The sequence below is a fragment of the Paroedura picta genome, chromosome 13 (genome assembly GCF_049243985.1).
Source record: "Paroedura picta isolate Pp20150507F chromosome 13, Ppicta_v3.0, whole genome shotgun sequence".
NCBI classification, from domain to species: Eukaryota; Metazoa; Chordata; class Lepidosauria; order Squamata; family Gekkonidae; genus Paroedura; species Paroedura picta.
The window spans coordinates 2065615-2086429 of record NC_135381.1 but is presented as its reverse complement, the minus strand read 5'-3'; the positions used below and the strand labels follow the sequence as shown (position 1 = coordinate 2086429).

Sequence of the window (20815 nt, the reverse complement as noted above, 5' to 3'; positions counted from 1 at the left end):
GGGGGGGAATTAGCTTCTAGCCATGTCTCTCTTCACACCCTTGCTAAGTGCATTTGATGCTCGCAGTTACAAGCGTGTCTTTGAATTTCCATAGAGACACAGAATCTGTTTTTCCTAGTAGCACATGCTCAGGGTCCACAGTTCCAGGACCCCCATAGTGCTGTCTAGTTATGAGGCCTTCACACTCTGATTGTTAGGGTCTTCATACTTATGCAGCTTATGGACCACAGTAATGAAAAAAGGGCAATATGCTTGCTTTGTTACTAATTGGGCATGCGCATCGCTCATGAAACATCATGTGGGCCACAAGCTGCATAAGTGTGAAGATCCCCATAGATATTGGGACACTTGTGGTGTCCTACCAAGTTTTGAGAAATGTTTCCATCAAGGCAAAGGTGTCAGTTGCTCCCAAAGTTCCAGCCATCCCAGGGAGGGGGGGGGCCTGCAGTTACTTGTGCAGCACAAACGACAGTGCCAGGTGTGCTCTGCTTTGACCCCACGAATCCTTAAATTGGCTCTGATACTATGGGCCCCCTGCACTTCTCTCCCCCCCCCCCATGGGACAGAGGAGATGCAAGTGCAAGGAGGGGCAGCAGAAGCAATTTGGCCGGGCTCCCACTAGGGGCACCCTCTGCTCCGCTGCCCAGAATGCCCCAGCTAGCCAATCCGAGGCAGCCTGTCAACAATCCACAGGCCCATTGTGCACGGAATTCTGCGCGGCCCACGTTCTGGTCTGGTCTGCTGTGTTCTGTTCAGCCCACTGCTGGCCAAGGGAGACACGCCAGGGTCCCTCCTGAGGGGTTTGGGACCAAATTGCGTGGCTGAAACTGGTGAGGGCATTTCATCTGAACTGGGGACCAGGCCAGATGGGCAGAGGGGTGGCAGCTGAAAGGCAACCCAGGGAGTGAGTGGGAGCGGGGGTGGACAAGCAGCTGGGGCAGCTGGATTCGTAAGGACGGGGCAATTTAGAACGGGGCCCTTCCCTGAGCAAGCCAGGTCATCGGGTTCCCCCTGAGGCACTGCTATGATATCTGAAGGGTGCGGGAGGGTTCATTGCTGCCATGCACCCTTTCATGATTTCTGTGGAGACTCCCATTCTGATTGGGTTGGATAGAGAATGGGACATCTGCACCTCACCCGAATTAGAAACTGGAGAAGGGAAACAGGGATTGTTTGGCAACATCTTATTCAAGCTCTCCTCCCAAATACGTGGCTGTGGTGGTGGGTAACTGGAGGAAGGCAATGCTTTACGTAGTAGTTAGGAGTGCAGACTGCTGATCTCGAGAGCCGGGTTTGATTCCCCGCTCCTTCCCCACATGCAGCCAGTTGGGTCATCCTGGGCTCGCCACAGCACTGATAAAGCTGTTCTGACCAAACAGTAATCTCAGGCCTCTCTCAGCCTCACCTCCCTCACAGGGTGGGGAGAGCGACTGGAAGCCACTTTGAGACTCCTTCAGGTAGAGAAAAGCGGCTTATAAGAACCAACTCATCTTCTTCAATAGTCTGGAATGTTTTTTCACAGAGTTGTAGAAGTGAATTTGGAAGGAGGGGAAATGGGCAGGGCTGCAGAGGTTTGGTCAGAGAACCGATGGGATGGATTTGTTAATGGTGGCAACTTTTGGTTTCTTCTTCCTTTCAGGACTGGGGTTTTGCTTTGAGAAGAATTAATCACATTTGCTCAGTGGAAGGGTCTTAAGACGACTGGGAAGCATGAAGTCTATGGTAAAGAAGGCTACTGTTACCTGTACAACTTCTAGATTAGGCTACTACCATGCGGTTTGATGTGTAGTTGCACTTAAACATGGTTTGGATACTTCATTTGGTGCAGCAGGCCTCTGGCAGGTGGTTGAGGGGCAGGAGTCAGCCTTCGTTTTCTCCCCCCCCCCCCCCCGAGGATGAGATGTAGGGTTCCCAAACACCAGGTGAGTCCTGGAGATCTCCCAGAATTACCACTGATTTGCAGACGTCAGAAACCAGTTTGCCTGGAGAAAATGGCTGCTTTAGAGGAATTGTGGCATTGTTCAGGGCGTGGGTTGCTCTTCTCTCTGAACCGTGCTGCTCTTTGATGCTCTGGGGTAAAGGAGGCAAACAGCGGCCATGTTTTTCAACTGTAGCTGGAAGAGAGGAGTGTGCAGCCTATGAAGATCCCAACAAGAGGATACATCCGCCCCCTGCCAGGTCCCTGTGGGTTGTGTTGACAGAAGGTATACAGAAATCCCCCAGAATGGCATTTTTCAGTCTTCTTGAAATCACATGACTTTCCTCCCTCTTCCCCCCACCCTGGACCTGTAGCGCAACCGAGGGTCTTGCTCCCGGAATGAGTGTTCTGAATATACCGAGAAGGAGAAAGAAGTCATGGCGGAGATTGAGCTGAGAAAACTGCAGCAACAGTTTCGGATCATGGTGGAAAGCCGAAAGTCTTTTGGGGTCAAAACTCAACAGCATCTCTTTCATCAGGAGTAAGTCGGGCTGGGTTCTAAGTGGGGGGGGGGGGGGAGTAGCCCTGCGGAAGTGTGCAAATGATCTTGCTGAATCAGGCCATAAAGCCCTTCTTGTCTTGCCTCTTTTGGTGGCCTCAAACAGAAAAGCTTGTGACCTGCACCAACTATTCCTCTACACCTTTCTCAGCCTTTTTACCATTGAGAAACCCCTTAAATATTCTTCAGGCTTTGAGAAACCCCAGAAGTTATGTAAGCAGGTCAAACCTTCCTGCCACACCCCTGGGGTCACGTGTCACCAGAAGTGATATCACTCAGACACTCCCAAGGTACTGGAAGCGACAGCACAGAAATATTTTCAGATTTGTGAACCAAGTCATATCTGTACTGGCGATCAGTTTGCCAAAGGGAGACCTCCCTTCACCAAAGGGAGCATGCAGAAAAGGGCCAAGGCAGGACTATGCAGCTCTGTCGCCCCTACCCCTCATGCCAGAAGCTGACCCAGGGCAGGACTATGCCACGGTGTTGCCCCCCCATCCATGCCAGAAATGGCCAGGGCAGGGGGGGGGGCATTGATCTACCTCACCGACCCCAGCCTCAATCATAAACCCAGCAGAGGAGTTCCGTTTTGCGCTTCTGAACTCTCACGATCCAGCACATGGGAATAATTTTTGTTAGCGGATGTTTTGGGTAGGTGAAGAGGAACATCCTTTTCTCAGGTCAGTCTTGTGAAACAATTTCTAAGCACTGAGAATTGTCACCAGCCTGCCAGTCCACACACCTCCCTCTTCCAACACTTTTTGGCAGGGCTGTGGGGTGGGAGAGACAGAATTCCTGGGGTCCTGATCATTTTGGGAGTTTGTGGAATGGGCAAGTCATGTGATTTGTTTTCATACGATGTGTGGAATGGAAGGGGTGGGGAACTAGAGGAAGCTGTTGATATAATTTGCTAGGGCAGCCCAGAAAAGGCACCAAAATTCTTTTAAATGTTGGAAGGAGAAAGATACCCTTTCATCGTCCAGGCTACCAACATTTTCCTGCTGAGTTGCCTGCCAATGTCATGTCAGAGGTGAAAGTTGTTCTTTGTAAGCCTGCACCATGTATATTTTGGGATACGTGGTCTTTTGAACTGCATTAGTATTTACAGAATGCTGTTGGTGTTCAGAGTTCTCGATGTACATTCTCAAAGTAAAACGGTCCTGAAAAGCAGGCTGCTGTTGTTTCACAAATTGAAATTGAAAAATGGCTTTGCAAGTATGCAGCTGGAGGAGCCTGCAGGATCTTTCTGTCCTCTCCTTCCCAGAAAACAAATCCATGCTCTGAAACAAGAAAACGAGGAGATCAATTTGCTCCTGAGCCTCTGCAAGTCCCCCCGGAATATCTTCATCGATGACCACAACTGCATGGAGCTGAAGTTCCTTCTGCAGACCAAAGACGAGTACGACGCTCTCATTCAAGCCACCAAGGCCCTGATTGCCGAACTGGATGACAAGGTAGGAGGGCGCGAGACGCTCGCTGGAGAAGTGCAAAGGGTGTCAGCCACACTCCCAAAATACTCATCGCAGCCAGCCTGCTCTACCCCCCACTCCACGAGCTCATCACTGTGTCTTTTCTGGCTTTCTGTTTTGCTGCACTGCAGGATGAAAGCCTCTTTGGCCTCTAACACAAGGCAACCGCTAAAGGAGGCGGGGGATTCTCCGTGACATTTTGACCCTGGCCCCGGGCCTACTGGGGCACTCTTCCAAAGGTGAACAGCGACCTCAGTTTACAAGCAGGGCTTGTAAAACAGAGCTGTTCCACTAGGCCAATGGTTGAGACCTAAAAACACTGCTGAACTGAGCTGGCCTCTCTGTCAAAGCCCCAATTATACATCATCCGGGGCCAGTAATACTCTCTGCCTTCTCTCTCCGTGCTTGCCACTGTAACTACTAGAACAGGCCATTAAGGAGATGCAACTGTTTTTAGATGTTTCAGATGTTTAATTATTTATTGTGTACTGTTTTATATACATGGTTCTTATCCTGTATGTTTTACTGTGATGATGCACCCTGCCCAGAGCCTGAAGAGAAAGGGCAAGTCACAAATTCAATAAATAGTAATGAGAATGGAAGCAAGAGTTGACCTTTCCCTTTAGACCTGGGCGCAGTCATTTTTAAGCACTATCAGATGGCTGGTGCACGTCTACAGATGGGGATGTTGTGAGCATGTATGCTTGTGCAGCTATTTGTTCCTTTTTTGCTACTCGACGAGGTCAGAAGAAATGAGCCCTACTGTCCTTCCGGAACAATGTCAGGCCGTTTCAGCAAAAATAAAGAGGAACCTACCACAGAATGCAAGAAATGGAGGCAGGTCATGGGGGATTAGTCAGCTCACTTTCCAGGAACAAGATAATTTAATTCAGCCATCGTTGTCTCTTGACTAGCTGCAAAAAAGGACAAAGTATGAGTCTAGGGGGCACCTTTAAGACCAACAAAGTCTTTTTCAAGGTGTAAGCATTTGTGTGCATACACACTTCACCCACAGTGAGGGTGGTTTGTTTTAATTGACAGGAAAGGCTGGCTGAAGATGCCTAAGAGATAATAGTTGAGATTGGATTAAGGCAGGAATCAAGACCTGTGAATTGCCGTAAATAAGCATACTGCAAGAATTAACAAACAGATGTGAGAAGAGATTTGAGTTCAATTTCTGTCCAAAGGTCAACCAAATTCAGTTCATCAGCAGGAACTGGGAGATCAGGTCTGTCCAGATGCACATTCCTTTGGAGTGATGGTTGAGGAAATTCTGTTCCACTGTATCTGACGAAGTGTGCATGCAGGTGGAAGCTCATACCTTGAAGAGAACTCTGCTGGTCTTAAAGGTGCCCCTGAAGACAAACTTTCTTCTGCTGCTTCAGACCAACACGTTGACCCACGTCAATCTATCTTTACTAGCTGGTTAGACTAGAATGGACAAAAGTCGCTTACACTGTTTAGGGATGCCAACCTACTGCATTTCAATGCTTCGGTATCATTCTCCAGACTACAGCCATGCAGCCCAGAAAACCCACAACAACCCTTTGACTTCAGCTGTGAAAGCCTTCGACAATGCCTCTTCTTATGTATTTTGGCCTGCAGGCCGTCCTGCCACATGCGAGATTGGGTCCTGGGAATCGTTCTTTCATCTTCTCCTTCTTAGAAGAATACCTTAACTGCCCACTCAGAAAATGTGGGCATTAGCATATTCGTTTCTTCCTTCTTTTAAAAAGATATCTGAGATGGAAAAAAAGATCCAGAAGCAGAAGGTGGTGGTCATCAAGCTGAGGCAGGAGTTTGATGGGAAGTGGCTGCAGAGGCAGATACACATGCTGGAGAATCGTCTCAGTCACGTGAGTCTCTCCCTCCCTTGGCCTCTCAAGCTGGACTCTGCTGCTCCCTCTTTCTCTGCCTGAGTCTCCAAAGTGCTGCCACTAGACTTAGAGGGACCGGCAGCCTTCTTGTTTCTTGTTGCGCATTCCTGGGCATGATGCTGACTCAGTGTTGGGGCCTCGGTCCCTCCAGGTCACAGTCTATTTCGACACCATCTTGACCACCAACGCCAAACTCCGGGAGGAGATCTCCAACCTGCTGTGCCAGAAATCCATTTTCGATACCATCTATTCCCGGCTCTACAAGAAACTGGAGCAGCAGAAGAAGACGATGGACGTGTCGATCGAACAGTCCACCGTCGCTTATGAGCAAAGGTACTTGCAGAGAGAGGAGGGGAGGGGCTTGGAGAAGGAAGCCAAGCCCTGAGTTCAAAGAGAAAGGGCGGGTAACACAATTAATGTGAACAGGAATAATAGTAATAGTTTAATAGTAATAAAGGGTGGCTAGACCAGTTTGGAATAGGTGAAAAATTGCAGTTCTCAATCAAATCCTCTTTTAAACAAACAAAAAACCCTCGCATAAGTATCACATCTGCTCAGCTAGGAGTATGTTGGGCTACTCTCTTTCTATTTGCTTGGGTGTGAAGATTGGTGTGTGTGTGTGGGGGGGGGGGATTAACCAAATCTCCCAAGACAAACACCCTGTGGGTAAGGGGAGGTGACCCTGGTCCCCTTTTCATGAACATGAGAGCTTTCTCAGCCTGTCACCTTTTGCCCGCATTTAGGGTAGAAGCCCTCGCGAGGATTTCCGCCATGAAGGAAAGGCGTTGCAAAGACATTGCACAGTACAACATAGAGTTCCGGGAGCTGGAAAGGGTCTACAACCATGAGACCAAACTGAAGGCGTTTATGTTCATCAAACTGGTGGACCGCTCGGAGTTTGAAGAGCAGGCCAAGAAGGAAGAAGGTACCGGGGCTTTCTGATCTGGTTTGTTCTCCTTTGCCACATCCCCATGGCCCCAGCTCAACACATTGCCCTCTGCTGCCTACGATTGTAGTGGGTAAGAAATCTGATGAGGCCCAGAGTTGAATCCTCCCTCAGCCAGTGCAGCTGATTGACAGCCCATCACTGTCTGTCAACCTCACCTGCTTCACAGGTCATGGGGGGGGGATTTGTTACCTTGAGCTCTTTGGAGATGAGTTGGGATAGGTTTTCCATAAAGGGAACATCAATGTCATCTTGGTGCTCTTCAGTGCTCTTCCCACGTTTGACGTTCAGTTGCTGGTCCTCAAGGGAAGGGTCATGCGTGGTGGTGTTAGAAATGCCTGCTCTACTGGCAGCGGAATGTCATTTGGTGGCGGAAGGATGACTATAAGATGGCCAGAAACAAAACCAAAGTGTGAGTTCTAGGATAGTCAGCATGATGTGTCAGCTAGAGTTTGGGATGTGCAAGACTCAGAATCAATAGAATCATAGAGTAGGAAGGGGCCATAAAGACCATCAGCCTACAGCATCCATCTGCCCAGTTGCTGCTTGAAGACCACCGGTGAGGGGGATCACCACCTCCTTAGGCAGATTCAGGCTCACTTTGCCATGAAAGCACACCCGGTGATCTTGGGCCGGTCACTCTCTTGGCCTAGCCTACCTCACAGGACAGTTGTTGTGAGGCTAAGACTGAGTTGGGGGAGATGGAGGGATTGAAGTTTATTTATTTAATGTATTTATTTATTATATTTATAAACTGCCCTCCCCGGAGGCTCAGGGCAGTTTACATAAAATGTATAAACAATACAATAAACCATAACATAAATAGCCATAACATTAATACTACTAACTGATAATTGTAACAGTGGTAACAGTGCAAACAGGTCCAGGAGTAGAAAGCATTGATGGATTTCTGGGAGGGAGGGAGGGGCAGGAGCCCTGCAGATGTTGGTTATGCCTGGTGTCAATCAAATACCTGGTTTGCAGACCTTTTTGAATCTTTTCAGGCCATGCGAAACTGTTTTAGCTCCATCAAGGGAACGAGAACTTCAGTTTCCCTTAAAGGTTGTTGTAAATGAACAGTGAACCAGCAAGGGTAAATCTGCTTCAAATGTTACACCATCAAGTTATGGGGAACCAGAGTAAAGTTTGAGTCCAGGGGCCCCTGGAAGACCAGTGAAATTTATTCAAGGTATAAGCTCTCATGTGTAGCCACACTTCCTCAGATACAATGTATGCACACAAATGTTTATACCTTGAATAAAACTCAAGGTGCCACTGGATTCAAACTTTGTTCTGCCACTTCAAACCAACATGGCGATCTGCCTGAATCTCTTTCTGAGGAACCAGGTGTGTTTGCACCCTTATGGAGCAATAAATGTGCACAGATGAAAGAAGTCATGCTGGGTCCAGTGGCATTGTTATTTGCATTCTGAAAAAGGCTATCGGTGGGCTTTTTAATTGTTGGGTTCGAACTGCATCCCGTGCCCGGGCTCTGCCAACTGGTCTCTCTTACAGCTCTCAAGGCTCGGAAGCGCGCCAAGACCAAAGGCGAGAGCTTTGAGAGCTACGAAGTGGCCTACATGCGTTTGCTGAAGCTGACGGAGAATGGCGACATCGACCGGCTGGTGGAGGACTTTGTGGAGAAGGAGGAGAAGAATTTTGCCTACTTCAGCTACGTCACAGAGCTGAACAACGACATGGAGAGGCTGCAGAAGCGGATCGAGGACATCCAGGTCGGCTCCTGTTTCTTGTGTGGTCCTTCCTTCTGGTCCTGGGGTAGCCCACCCTAGGCCTCTGGTTGTTGCGAGCCCTACAGACTGGCTGAGCTTCCCCTGTAACACCAGTGACAGTTTTGCAAACAAATCTCCTGAGACCGTTTTATTAGACAAACGCGCCTCATTGCTGCCACCGTGCAGTCAGCAGAGAGACTGCAAGACAATAGTGGGTGTTTAGGAACGGCCTGTTCACGCAGCTGTTATTTCACTTCGGTGAGGCTGAGGGGGCTGATTTCCACCTGGAAACGTCCTTTGTGGAAATTTCCAGCCCGCAAAGGTCCACCCCAAACCTCTGGCCTCCATTTCCGAATCTGGTCCAAACCCAGTTCAGAAACAGCTGCCTACGTTTTGCCACAAATGTGTGAAAACTTCCTCTGCATCGCTAAACAGACGACACAGCAATCACAAGACGATACACAGAAATATAGAAAAATACGGACCAAACATGCAAACACCATTGCCATTAAAAGAGAACTTACCCAATCACAACATGAAAGTACTTAACAATTCAGTTTCCTCTGTTGCGAGATCTGTATGGTGTTTGCATGACCTCTCTGTACTTTCACACCACAGCGGCCCCCGGAGTGCATTTTGGTCCTGTGGCCAGCTAGGGAAGTCCATCACATCCTTAGAGCCGATCTGGGGGGAGTGAGCCGCAGCAGCAACAGCCTAGGTGCCCAGATGCCCAACCTCCCTCTGTGTGTTCTTCTGGTTTGTGCAGAACGAAATCTGCGAGCTGAAGTCCCAGCACAAGAAGGCGGACGATGTCATCCGTGGCTCCATGAAGGAGGTGGAGGTGAGGGAGAAAAAACGGTCTAATTTGTCACTCGCCAGGATGGAAATGGAGTTCCTGGGCTCTGTTTGTCACCTGCATAGCTGTGCCAGGCTGGAGTGGGGGTGCCGAAAGACTCTGTCTGCCCCTCCCATGTCCCAGGGGCAAACTGCTATGCTTATTCATAGGATCAGGGAACCCTACAATGGGAAGGGGCCATACAGGCCTTCTAGTCCCACTCCCTGCTCAAGGCAGGATCAGCCTCAATCATCCAGGAGAAGGAGCTGTCCAGCTGCTGCTTAAAGTCTGCCAGTGGGTTGTGGGGTGTGGGGGTGTATGTGCAAAAGTTGCTTTGTGGTTATTTTGCAAACCTCCAGGTTTTGGGCTGCCATTCCCCTGGAATTAGAACTGATTTCCAGGGTACAGAGATCAGTCCCCTTGGAGGAAATGTACTTTATGGAATAGCGTTTCCACTGAGCTCCCCAGACTTTGCCCTCCACACACATGAACAAACCTGGAATGGCCTCAGGCTGAATCAGGTCACTGGTCCATCAAAGTAAGTCTTGGCTTCTCAGACCAGGAATGGCTCTCCAGGGTCTCAGGGTGTGAGGGCTTTCACATCACCTCTTCCCTGGTCCTTTAACTGGAGATGCCCGAGATTGAACCTGGGACCTTCTGCCTGCCAAGCAGAGGCTCTACCACTGAGCTATGGCCCCACTTCATGGGTCTCCAGAGTCTCAAACTGAGGTTTTTCCCATCGCTTCCTGCTTGGTCCTTTCATAAAGATGCAGTGGATTGAGCCAGGGACCTTCTGCATGCTAGGCAGAGGCTCTACCATTAAGCCAAAGCTCCTCCCATGCCTAGGCTCCACCCCAAATCTCCAGAAATTTCCCAACCCGGAGTTGTGAAGCTCCTGTCCCACCACCCACAATGCTTTAACCCTTTTTTCCTGCCTGACAGGACAAGTTGCAAAAAACTATGGAGGATGCCAATACCTACGAGTACAAGTTGAAGGAGAGCAGCAAGATCCTCGACCAGCTGAAATCGGCTGTGGGCTTCCTCTTTAAGCAGACAGGCTGTGATGCGACCAAGATCAAGGAGCACTTGGGCGAGACTGGGGAGATCACCGACCAGAATCTGATGCAGTATTTCAGTGAGTAGGCCCACAGGGCTGGCCTGGCCCAGCTGGTCTCTCGAGACCGGCGTGATTTGCCTACCGAGGGAGCCTGGGTCCAATCCTTGGCATCTCAAGTTAGGTCTCCACTGGGCAGGGGCAGGAAGGAACTTTCTTTGCCCGAGACCCAGAGGAGCTGCTGCTAGGATGGGTAGGCAGTCCCAAGCGGGACGGCTTTGCTTGGGGAAGGGGAGACATCTGGTAAGGCTATCAACTCCAGGTTGGGGAATTCCTGGAGAATTTGGAGGTGGAGTCTGGAGAGAGAGGAGCTTGGGAAGGGGAAGCACCTCAGTAGAGGATAATGTCATAGAGTCTATCCGCCAAAACAGGAGCGTGTCATAGATTCAAGTGGTCAGCTGCATTGCTCTGAAGTAGCACAACAAAAAGAGTCCTTTTTGACTCCTTTTCAGTTGTAGTTCACAAAAACATTGGAGAAATAAAACTGTCCATGCTAGTAATTAATGGCAAATGGTTGTTGATTAGCTGTTTTAGCAAAGAATTATCATATGGCATCCTATGGCTCAATTTGGATATTATGACAGTTTACTCATTTGCCACAATTTGCTTTTGCCTTCTATCTCCACAGTTATGATGGTTGCTCATCTAGTCTGAGGAAGGGTCCCGCCACTCGACAGCTCACGCCTTGAATAAATCTTTGTTGGTCTTAAAGGTTCTCTTGGACTCTGTCCTAGTAGAGTATCCTGTCTTAGAGTCGACCTTTCAGGGGAGCTGGTTTCAGTGGTCTGGAGTTGCAATTCCAGGAGGCCTCAGCAAGAGGTCAGCTGGCATTGGGGAGCCTCAGACACATTCCCAGCCTTTCCTTTTGGGCAGGTATCGTAGAGAAGAAGAGCAACGACCTCTTGCTGATCGAATCCTTCTTGCGCTACAAGGAGTTGGAGGGAGAGCTGGACACTGTGCCCCTCTTGAACCCATTTTTGGGTGGCTCGGCCTTACTGAAGAAGCTAGACACGGTGAAGATAGCCCCGCCGTCTGTCTCTGCAGATCCGTTTGCAGACCTCTTGGAACCGCGTAAGTAGCCACGGCACCTGCAGGGTGGGGCCAGAGACAGGCAGCAGCAGCAAGCTGGCCAGGAGGGACGTATCACCTAGATATCTCTGGGCCACTGGTGCAAAGAGGGGTCCTTAGCTGATATGGGCCGTCAGTCTCCCACTTGCTAAGCCCCTATCTGATACTTCTCACAGGACTAGTTAAAGGCCTGCTATGGCTTCAGTCCTGACACTGGGTGGGAAAAGCATAGAGCAGAGGTGGCTAAACAGGGGCTCTCCAACTGTCCACGGACTGCAATTACCATGAGCCACTTTTTGGCCACACCAGCACAGAGCAATTTCAAGTTGGATCCGAATGCAAAGTTGTCATCATAGACAAGGGTAAAAATGGAGCCCTGGATTGAATATGGATTGTGTAATAATTACGTCACCACAGATCTACAGCACCCCCTCATGGGACTTTTCCAGGCAGGAGGTATTCAGAGGCGGATTGCCACTGCCTGCCCTCTGCGGCGTGACCCTCATCCAAATGCTAGCCAGCAGTTTTACATGACGCATCCTCTGCAGAGTCCGTGGAAGCCAAATTGAGTGAAATTACCTAGTAGTTAGGATGGGGAGAGAGCTGAAACCATCACACACACACCCCTCAAGTCACTGATTTCAAGTTGCTGGTTTCTAACGGAGCCCTGTTGAATTCCGCCGCTGTTTTTTGTTGTTTTTTTGCCATAGTGGAGGGGCCATTGGACCACACGACCCTGCGCAGCCTGATATTGGAGAACCAGGAGAAGGAGAAAGAGAAGTCCAGAAGGAGCTCACTGGAGAGAATAGAGACTGCTCGGGACAAAAAGAAGAGCTCCCCCGTATAGGAGCAAAGGGCCCCTGGCTAGGAACCACGTGAGTTTGTGTTGTTGTTGAACCTACTTATTTTTCTGTCCGACGAGAACGGGTCCCTCAGTAGATTCCCGAAGCCTCAAGAGTTACTAATAAAAGATTATTGTTCTCTTGTATGGGTGGCACCGGCTGCCTCTGAAAGTGTCTTTTTGCAATGATGGTAAAAAAAATGCTCCAGTTTCTACTGGCTTATAAGGGTAATTGGGGGGGGGGGGGGAGAAAGTCTTCTTTAATGCATTTGGGGAAGGCACTGGCAAACCACCCCATATTGAGTCTGCCATGAAAACGCTAGAGGACGTCACTCCAAGGGTCAGACATGACTCGGTGCTTGCACAGGGGATACCTTTACCTTTACCTTTAATTCTTTGAAGTTCTTTGAAGACTCCAAGGTAAGCTCAGAAGCTTGAGGGAGGGGAGGGATTCTGACCTCTGGTTGCACACAAATACAGATTTCCACCCTGACTTTTAAGTGTCTGAAATGGATATTGATTCCCCCCAAAACTCTTCATAGATTTTTACACAGTCAGGGATTTCCTACTCTTGACAGGTCCTTTTTTTTTATGTTTGGGTTTCTTTGCCATCAAATCTCTGCTGACTTATGACGCTCTCGTGTGGATTCCGACGCAAGGGATGTTTAGTGATGGTCTGCTCTTGCCTGCCTCTGTTGTCTCCCACCCAAGTCCTAACCAGGGTCAACCCTTTTTAGCTTCTGGGAACGGTTGGGTTTTCACTGCTCTACCCATTGGTTGTACCAAAAAGATTAGTAAATAAAAATACAAAAAGCTACTCATTGAATCAATGGAAACCGATTAACTATGGTACGAAGTAGAAAAATAATAGGAAAAGTTTTAAAATTCAAGACAAAGTGAGACAGAGCTGATTAAGAAGTTTCACAAAGGTTCTCGATTGTGTTGTAAACTGCCCCCCCCCCCCCAAAAGTCCTGGGCATGGGCCCGGCCCAATCAGACGAGTATTCTAGTCCGTGAAAAGTGCAGTTTGCAGCACAAAAACTAGTGTGATTCCCAGCTGAGCATTGTTGAATTAAACCATGACTCCCTCACAGGGATAGTTGAAGAAGTATGCATGCATACAAAAGCTTATCTCCGGAATAAAATTTCGTTGGTCTCAAATGTGCTGCTGGACGCCAATCTTGTTTTGCTGCCTCAGACCCACATGGCCACGCAACAGAATTTTTCTCTCAGTCAGACACCAGAGGGCAGCACCACACCCCACAATTAACCACCTTGGCACGTGCTAGAAATGAATCGCAGACTGTGATGGTTGGGTCGGGAGTGACCGGAGCCAGAGTCCTTCTAGCCAATAACCTTAGTTATAAACTTTATGAGCACAAGTGAGGTACGGTGGGTAGGGTATCAGTACAGGGCTGGGGAGATCTGGGCTCGAATCTTTGCTCCTCCATGAATCTTCCTGGATAACCTGGGGTCACCCATCCTTTCTCTGCATCACCTCATAGGGTGGTTTGTGAGCCTTTGGCCAGTGTTTGGCTGGGCACAGCGGGTCATGGCAGACCTTTTCTCTCTCCTACGCTGCCAACCTGCGTGGCTGTGCCGGCTCCAGCCGGGGGTCTCCCACGAGTCCATTTGGCCTGTCTGCAAAGCCTCGCTTAGCCAATCACAATTCGGAACGCTTGGATTTCTCTTTTGCGCGCCAACTGAAAAGGTAGTTTAATATGGATGCAGCATCAGAAACACATTTCTGCACTTACAGCTGGGTTGCCTCTACAGAGAAGACAGACAAAGAACACTAGAACGACAACGGTGTTTGTGTAGCAACAAACAGCCCAGGCTGGCCTAGAGCGGGGCCGTGGAAGCAGCACCCAGCACTCAGGAGCAGTCCATTCGCTGTGCGAAATCCCCTCCCCTCCCTCTTCAGTCCTTCTCTTCCCCGTGCGTGATGATGTGGACCAGGTTCTTATAGTCCAGGTTCCCAGTGACGTCTGGAGGGAAAGCGGCGAACATTTGCTCTACCTGTTGCAAGAGAGAGAGGTGGATGGGGAGGAATCCTCTTGGAATTTCATGGCACTGGATGGGGTGTTGCTAGAGCTGCAATCTGTGGACCAGTCCAAGGAGTCCCTGGAATCCACAAGCCTTCAGCTGATCACTCAGTGGGGCCCCTCTTAACTGGCAGGGCTCTGCTTCCCCCACCTCTGAGATGGTTTGTCTCCTGCCGGGGCTTCCTAGGGGATATGAGGCTCCAAAGGGAGAGTCTGTTTGAGCAGCAACAGCAAAAAGTGAGTCTTGGGGCTCCTGGAAGATCCATTGCGGCCAATGTGTTTGTGACTGAGGGTCTCTGTGGAAGAGGACTCCTCCGTTCTCACCCAGGGATACTCAAATATGCTCGCTTTGAAAGTGCCACAAGACTCAAAGAAGGCCTGGGATTCATTAGCTTTGCCCAGGTTCAATCCTTGGCCTGTGGAACACACAGGAAACTGCCTTATCAGACCCTTGGTCCATCAAGGCTGGTACTGTCTACTCAGACTGGCAGCAGCTCTCCAGGATCTAAGGCGGAGGTCTTATCCATCACCTGTGACTTGGATCTTCTTCACTGGAGAAGCTGCCGGGGATTGAACCTGGGACCTTCCGCAAGCCCAGCAGAGGCCCTGCCACTGAGCCACAGCCCTTCTTTTCTCAGATGATTGATGTAAAGACTTCCGGTGTAAAGCCTGACCCCCTGGGGTGATCCTATCAATCAGAGGCTTAAGACTGAACTAGAGGGACCAAAAGTTCTTTTTTGTTTTTCTAACAAGAGATGCAAAAGGAAACAGTAAGGATGGCCTCCCCTCTCCCTCGGAACCCTTTGGCTGGCCAGACTTCATTTTTGTGGGCAGTGGACTCTAACCTGGAGAACCAGGTTTGATTCCCCACTCCTCCTCTACCTGCAGCCAGCTGGGTGACCTTGGGCTAGTCACAGTTCAGTTAGAGCTGTTCTAACAGTGCAGTTCTTTCAGAGCCCTCTCAGCCCCACCTACTCCACAGTGTCTGTTATGGGGAGAGGAATGGAAGGTGATCACAAGCTACTTTGAGATTCCTTTGGGTAGTGAAAAGCGGAATCCACAAAACCAGCTCTTCTCCCACCTACCTACCTTCTAGTTTACAACTGCCTTTCCTGATATGTGAACTTCCGAGGCACAGGCCATCTGGGTCTTCTGGTTTGCTGGATGTGGCATTTTTATTAGAAACCCTTTTCCATATGCACCAGGTGGCCTTTTCCCCCCGCTGCATTATTTACCTCTCACTGGCTCTTTGGTGAGTTTCCTTATTGGGTAGAGAACCTCAGAAACACCTTCCTTTGCTCCCAGGACTGCTTAACTCATGGGCTGTGATGAAAACGCAGGTGGTTTCTGCAGAGCTCTGTGCTCCTTCAAGGGGAAGAGGCCCAGCACCACCGGTGAGTCCCCTATCTAATGGTCCTACCTGAAAGCTTCAATCATTACTATGTTTTCATTCTCTTTTGAACATAAATGCCGAGAGCATCGCGATAAACCGTTGTTAAATATTAAATATTGCCAGTATACCAAATAGAGCATAAACAGGAGTCCATGCAGCCCCCGTTCAATTTACCTATTTAAATATTGGAGCCAGTGTATGCCCACCTTCCAGAATTTTCTTGACAGCTTAAACAAGAGGATCTTCTTTAAAAAAAGGGGGGCATTTAGTGTCTGGGAAACACGGGTAAATTCTTAAAGAAAAATTGAATTCAGTGGCACCTTGAAGACCAAAGCTTGCACACAACAGCTTGCCCCCAGAATAAATCTTAATTATGCCTCTGGACTCCAATTTTGTTCTGCTGCTTCAGAGCAACATGGCCACCCACCTGAATCTCTCTTGGTGAATTCCTGTTTGTTATGTGACATTTAAAAGCATGACTTCTACAATCCTAAGTGAGCTCTACTGTAGCCATTTAACTGTTACAGTTTGTCTAAAGGAGTACTGGAAATTGAAATTTGGTGAAGCTGCTGAGAATTCGAGGGTAGGGGAGGTGGGAAGAGGAGAATTCTAAGCCTCCCATCACAAAACTACATGTCCCAGAGTTCCTCGGAGGAAGAGGGAGGGACTAACTATTAAACCCGGTCAGTACTTTAAATGCAGCTGTGCCGAGGCAGGAAAGAACCGCCGCTTACCTCCTCCTGTGAAAACCGTTCTCCTTGCGTCGTGAGCATCTCTTTAATGCTGCAAACAAAGCATAGGGGAGGCAATGAAGGAAAGGCTCCTGGTTTGGAGTCAAACGTTCTCCTCCACGCCTGGAGGCTTTTAGATTAGTGTCATCATTTCACTCTCCTGCTTAAACCCGATTCTCCGTGCATGTGGGTTCCACGGCTGAAGCAGACCACCATGGGAAACAATAGCTCCAAGATACACCAGCAGTCATAGGGCTGGACCTTGTGGGCCCACTCCAGTAACAGCAAGGAGCCAGCCCCTGGTGGGTTAAGGATATTGCTCTCTTCCTGAGCCAGTGTGGTGGTGTGGCTAAGAGCGGCGGCCTCTAATCTGGAGAACTGGATTTGATTCCCCACTCCTCCACATGCAGTCACTGCAGTTCTCTTAGAGCTGTTGTTGCAGAGCATTTCTCTTAAGAGCTCTCTCAGTCCCACCTACCACACAGTCCCACCTACCTTTTGGAAGCATTAGTTACTATTGTTTTATAGTAGTTTTGGAAGGCAGACCCTGTGGTGTCTCCTCCCTTCTGACCTCCTCCCCTCCCCAAACTCCCCCCCCCATGCACCACCCAAAATCTCCAGTCATTTTCCAGCCCAGAGTTGGGAACCATAAGATCACCAGACGCTGAGTCATCAGAGGACACTTACTAGTTTGCCTTTAGGCCTTTGCCCTCTGGGTCGAAGACTTTGAATGCGTTCAGGATAGTCTCTTCCGGATCAGCGCCTGAAATTTAAACAGAGCCCAGGGGGTTGTGGAGGCTGCCCCAGTCTCCCCACGTCAATGAAGGGAGAGGGAGGTGCATCCTTGCCAGGGGTTCAAAGTAACCCGGATGCTACCATGCTGGGGGCATCTGGTGCAGGTGGGGTCTGAAGGGGATGAAGGGTCCTCCCCAGTGTCTCTGAAGAAGGCCTGACCACTCCTCCTCTCTCAGCTCTCCCTCCTAGAAAAATCCTGGCTACATTTAGAAGAAAAAGAGTTGGCTTTTATTACCCACTTTTCACTGCCTGTCTCAAAGCAGCCTTCCCTTCCTCTCCTCACATCAGAAACTTTGTGAGGTAGGTGGGGCCAAGAGTCCAGCCCCAGCCTTCCAGCCCCACCTGTTTTCCTGAACTGAGGGGGACCCCTGCATCCAGGGGAGGCCTGAGCAGCAGAGTCGGCAACTCCAGGTTAGGAAATCCCTGGAGATTTGTGGGTTGGGGCAGAGGAGGGTGGGGTGGGATCTCATTCAATGGGGCAGCGTGGCCCAGAGTCCACGTTCCAAAGCATCTGTCTTCTTGGGGGGAACTGACCTCTGTAATCTGGGGATCTTTTCTGTTGACCCAGTGGGTTGGACCACAACCGATGACCCTGGAGGTCCCTTCCAACTCTATGATTCTATGAAATTAATTCAAAAGAATTTTTGGCTAGACAACCGGAAGAAGTTCCTGCCAGTTAGTGTGATTTCTCAGTGGAACAGTCTTCCTCAGGAAGTGGCGTGTTCTCCTCTGGAGGTTTTTAAGTAGAGGCTAGATAGTCATCTGACAGAAATACTGATTCTATGAACTTAGGCAGATGTTGAGTGGCTCTGGCCATTTCCTGCATTCTGCAGGGGGTTGGACTAGATGACCCTGGAGGTCCCCTCCAACTCTAGGATTCTATGATTTTAATTCCAGGAAGTCCTCCAGCCCTACCTGGAGGTTGGAAACCCTAACTGGCTGCTTAGCTCTTGCAGAGAGAATTTCGGGGCAGTGTTTTGCTCACCTTTGAGTTTCTCGCCAAACATGGTCAAGAACACAGTGAAGTTAATTGGTCCGGGTGCTTCCTTGATCATGTCCTCCAGTTCTTCGTTTTTCACATTCAAGCGTCCTGCCGGAAGAGAAGGACCCGCATCACAGAACTCCGCCCTGCTTGATTGGTTTAATGACAGCTTTTAAGCCACCTTCTCAGTAAGTTCTCCTGGAAGCTCCCTCAAACGGTTTCAGATATAAAGGGACAATAAACTGGATAAAACTATAAGCCACTAAGACGAAGCTGAATGATCGCTCCGTTTGGCTTTTTTGGACATGAAAACCTTGCAGACCTTTCTTTGGGCGTTCCAAATTCTCTTTAACAGCTTTCAGATGCTTTGTAAAGAGTCCACCTACCCAGAGCTGCAAAGGTGTCTCTCAGGTCTGCTTTGTCAATGAAGCCGTCGCGATTCTGATCCATAATGGTGAATGCCTAAACAGAGGAGGGGATAGATGGTTTTTGGATTTTTTAAAAAGTAAGTTTCCAGTCCTTATGATTGTTGTTGTGTGTGTACGTGTGCACACTTCTGGCTTAAGTTTCAGAAGGCAGACATATGGCTAACTAAGATTTCTGGGTCTTGTGGAGTCCCAGCAGAAGTCCTGGCAGTTGGTAGCAAAACCAGGACAAATTGCTATGGTTTATTCTACATCATTTGTTTGCACAAAGAAAATCATGCAATTGCTCTCGACTCGCATAATTGATCTAGATTGCAAACGTGCGTTAGTTTTGCATGCCGCCCGCTGTGGTAGTCTTTGTCAGACGTTGCAGCTGGTTCCGCATTTCTGGCGTGAAGTTCGGAAGCGTTTAGGCCCAGGTTCCAGAGCTGAGCCCCGGCTTCAGGGTAAGCCCAAACAAATTCCCTTTTAATTGGCTTTTGGAACCCTTAATCTCCCAGTATGCGGCATCAGCCCAAGTTTGGCCTCCAGGGCACATTTGAAAAGCTGTTCAGAATTCTTTCTATGGGGCTCTCTGGAGCCTGATTTGCTTTTGTGGGTCTCCGCTGCCAGAGAACTGGAAATGTGTTGGACTTTTATTTGGGCGTTGTGGGGTCTTTTCTCAGGGAGGTTCTGCCACAGGTTGAGTACCAACCTGAAGCGGTTTTTCTCCAAGCTTCAGATCAAAAGTGGACTGAGGAAGCACAGAAAAATAGTGGTGTGACCGGCAGCTTTATTTTATAACAAAGAAACCACGCTTAAAGGGCAGTTCGGTCAGTGAAGGAGCTATATTTTTATTTTGGAGGGAATTTTTTTGCCCCAGAGTCGGAAGTCTAGGGAGAGGGGGAGGCGTCTTAAAGCAATTGGCCCCCTGGTCTCTCTCTGGTTTGCAAAGCACACTCTTAGGCCTTTTGTAGTGACAACCTTAGAAGAAGAGTCCTCCCCCCCCCCAAGCTTTGGGGCCTGACTTTGGGCAGGATGTTTGCCTTTGCATTCTCTGCTTCCCCCAACGTACCTCTTTAAACTCCTGGATCTGAGCCTGTTCAAACATGGAGAAGACATTGGAGTTGGCACCTTCCACCCTCTTCTTTGCTTTCTTGGGAGCCTTTGGGGGATTCAAATGGGACATGGTCATTCAGGTCTCAAACAGGAATGCACTCAGCCGTCTCATACCTGACTCAGGATCCTGCCTGCTACCAGAGCACCTTTACTTTGGATACCTGGGTCAGGTGGCCAACTCTGAGTTAGGACGTTCCTGGATATTTTGGGGGCGGATGTTCTGGAGGGTGAGATCCTCTTTGGTGCTCATTTCTGCCCCGCACCCTCCTACATATTATTATTATTAGTTCTATTTATTTCCCGCCACTCCCTGTAGGCTCATGGTGGGTCACAGTAGTCTTGTCCCCATTAAAATACCCATTAAAAGACTTTAAAACAATCCCAACATGGCGGAAGCTCTCATTATTCCCACCCCCTGCTCTCCGAGGGTCTTTCCAGGCTTAGCCGCTCACCCCCACACTCCAGTACCCTTGGGTCCCTTTACTCACCATGACTCAGTCCGCGTTGTGTGGCCCACGATCTTTCCGCGAGAAGAATCCGGCAGCCAGCGCCCCGGTAGCCCAGACAATAAATACCGGCTATCCCGGTTAAAAATAAACCCATGTCCACTTTTGGCTGTAATAGGTGAGCTGCTCTCCTCCCTCCTTTCTCGCTTCTTAAATAACAACGGTTCATTGTCGTGTGGTGACATGTGAGACCCGCAGGCCTCCAAGGTACTTAGTGCCAGCATACCAGCCGGCCCCTCCAATGAAGATGTCGAGGGAAGCGCCTTCCGTGAAGCAGTCAAAGAATAGCCAGGCACCTGTGAGTGTCAGTTTGCCCCAAGCCAGTGCTGAGGCCGGCCAGACCCAAAGCAAACGGAAGGACCTGTCCTTGGGTCTGTGTGGATCTGTGTACGCAGTTTCCAGTGTCCTGTCTGAACACTCCATCATGCCCCTGTGCGACCAATGGGTGGAACCGAGGGTGGGGCTAGGCAAATGAAGGGACGG

At 49.4% G+C, this 20815-nt stretch overlaps 2 protein-coding genes across 2 annotated transcripts; one reads left to right on the top strand and one right to left on the bottom strand.

Moving 5' to 3' along the window:
• Nucleotides 1-1635: 1635 nt before the first annotated feature.
• CCDC63 (coiled-coil domain containing 63) lies at nucleotides 1636-12504 on the top strand. The gene is made up of 11 exons (XM_077307706.1): nucleotides 1636-1722; nucleotides 2293-2459; nucleotides 3742-3931; nucleotides 5683-5802; nucleotides 5975-6156; nucleotides 6567-6748; nucleotides 8285-8502; nucleotides 9266-9340; nucleotides 10277-10469; nucleotides 11322-11519; nucleotides 12227-12504. Exons 1-11 carry the CDS (start codon nucleotides 1711-1713, stop codon nucleotides 12361-12363), a joined length of 1674 nt encoding a protein of 557 aa, XP_077163821.1. The 5' UTR covers nucleotides 1636-1710; the 3' UTR covers nucleotides 12364-12504.
• Nucleotides 12505-14041: 1537 nt separating this feature from the next.
• On the bottom strand, nucleotides 14042-20461 carry MYL2 (myosin light chain 2). Its single transcript, XM_077309368.1, has 7 exons — nucleotides 20315-20461; nucleotides 19783-19872; nucleotides 18690-18765; nucleotides 18307-18411; nucleotides 17214-17289; nucleotides 16530-16578; nucleotides 14042-14376 (listed from the first exon to the last, which is right to left on the bottom strand). Exons 1-7 carry the CDS (start codon nucleotides 20315-20317, stop codon nucleotides 14278-14280), a joined length of 498 nt encoding a protein of 165 aa, XP_077165483.1. The 5' UTR covers nucleotides 20318-20461; the 3' UTR covers nucleotides 14042-14277.
• Between the last annotated feature and the right edge of the window lie 354 nt (nucleotides 20462-20815).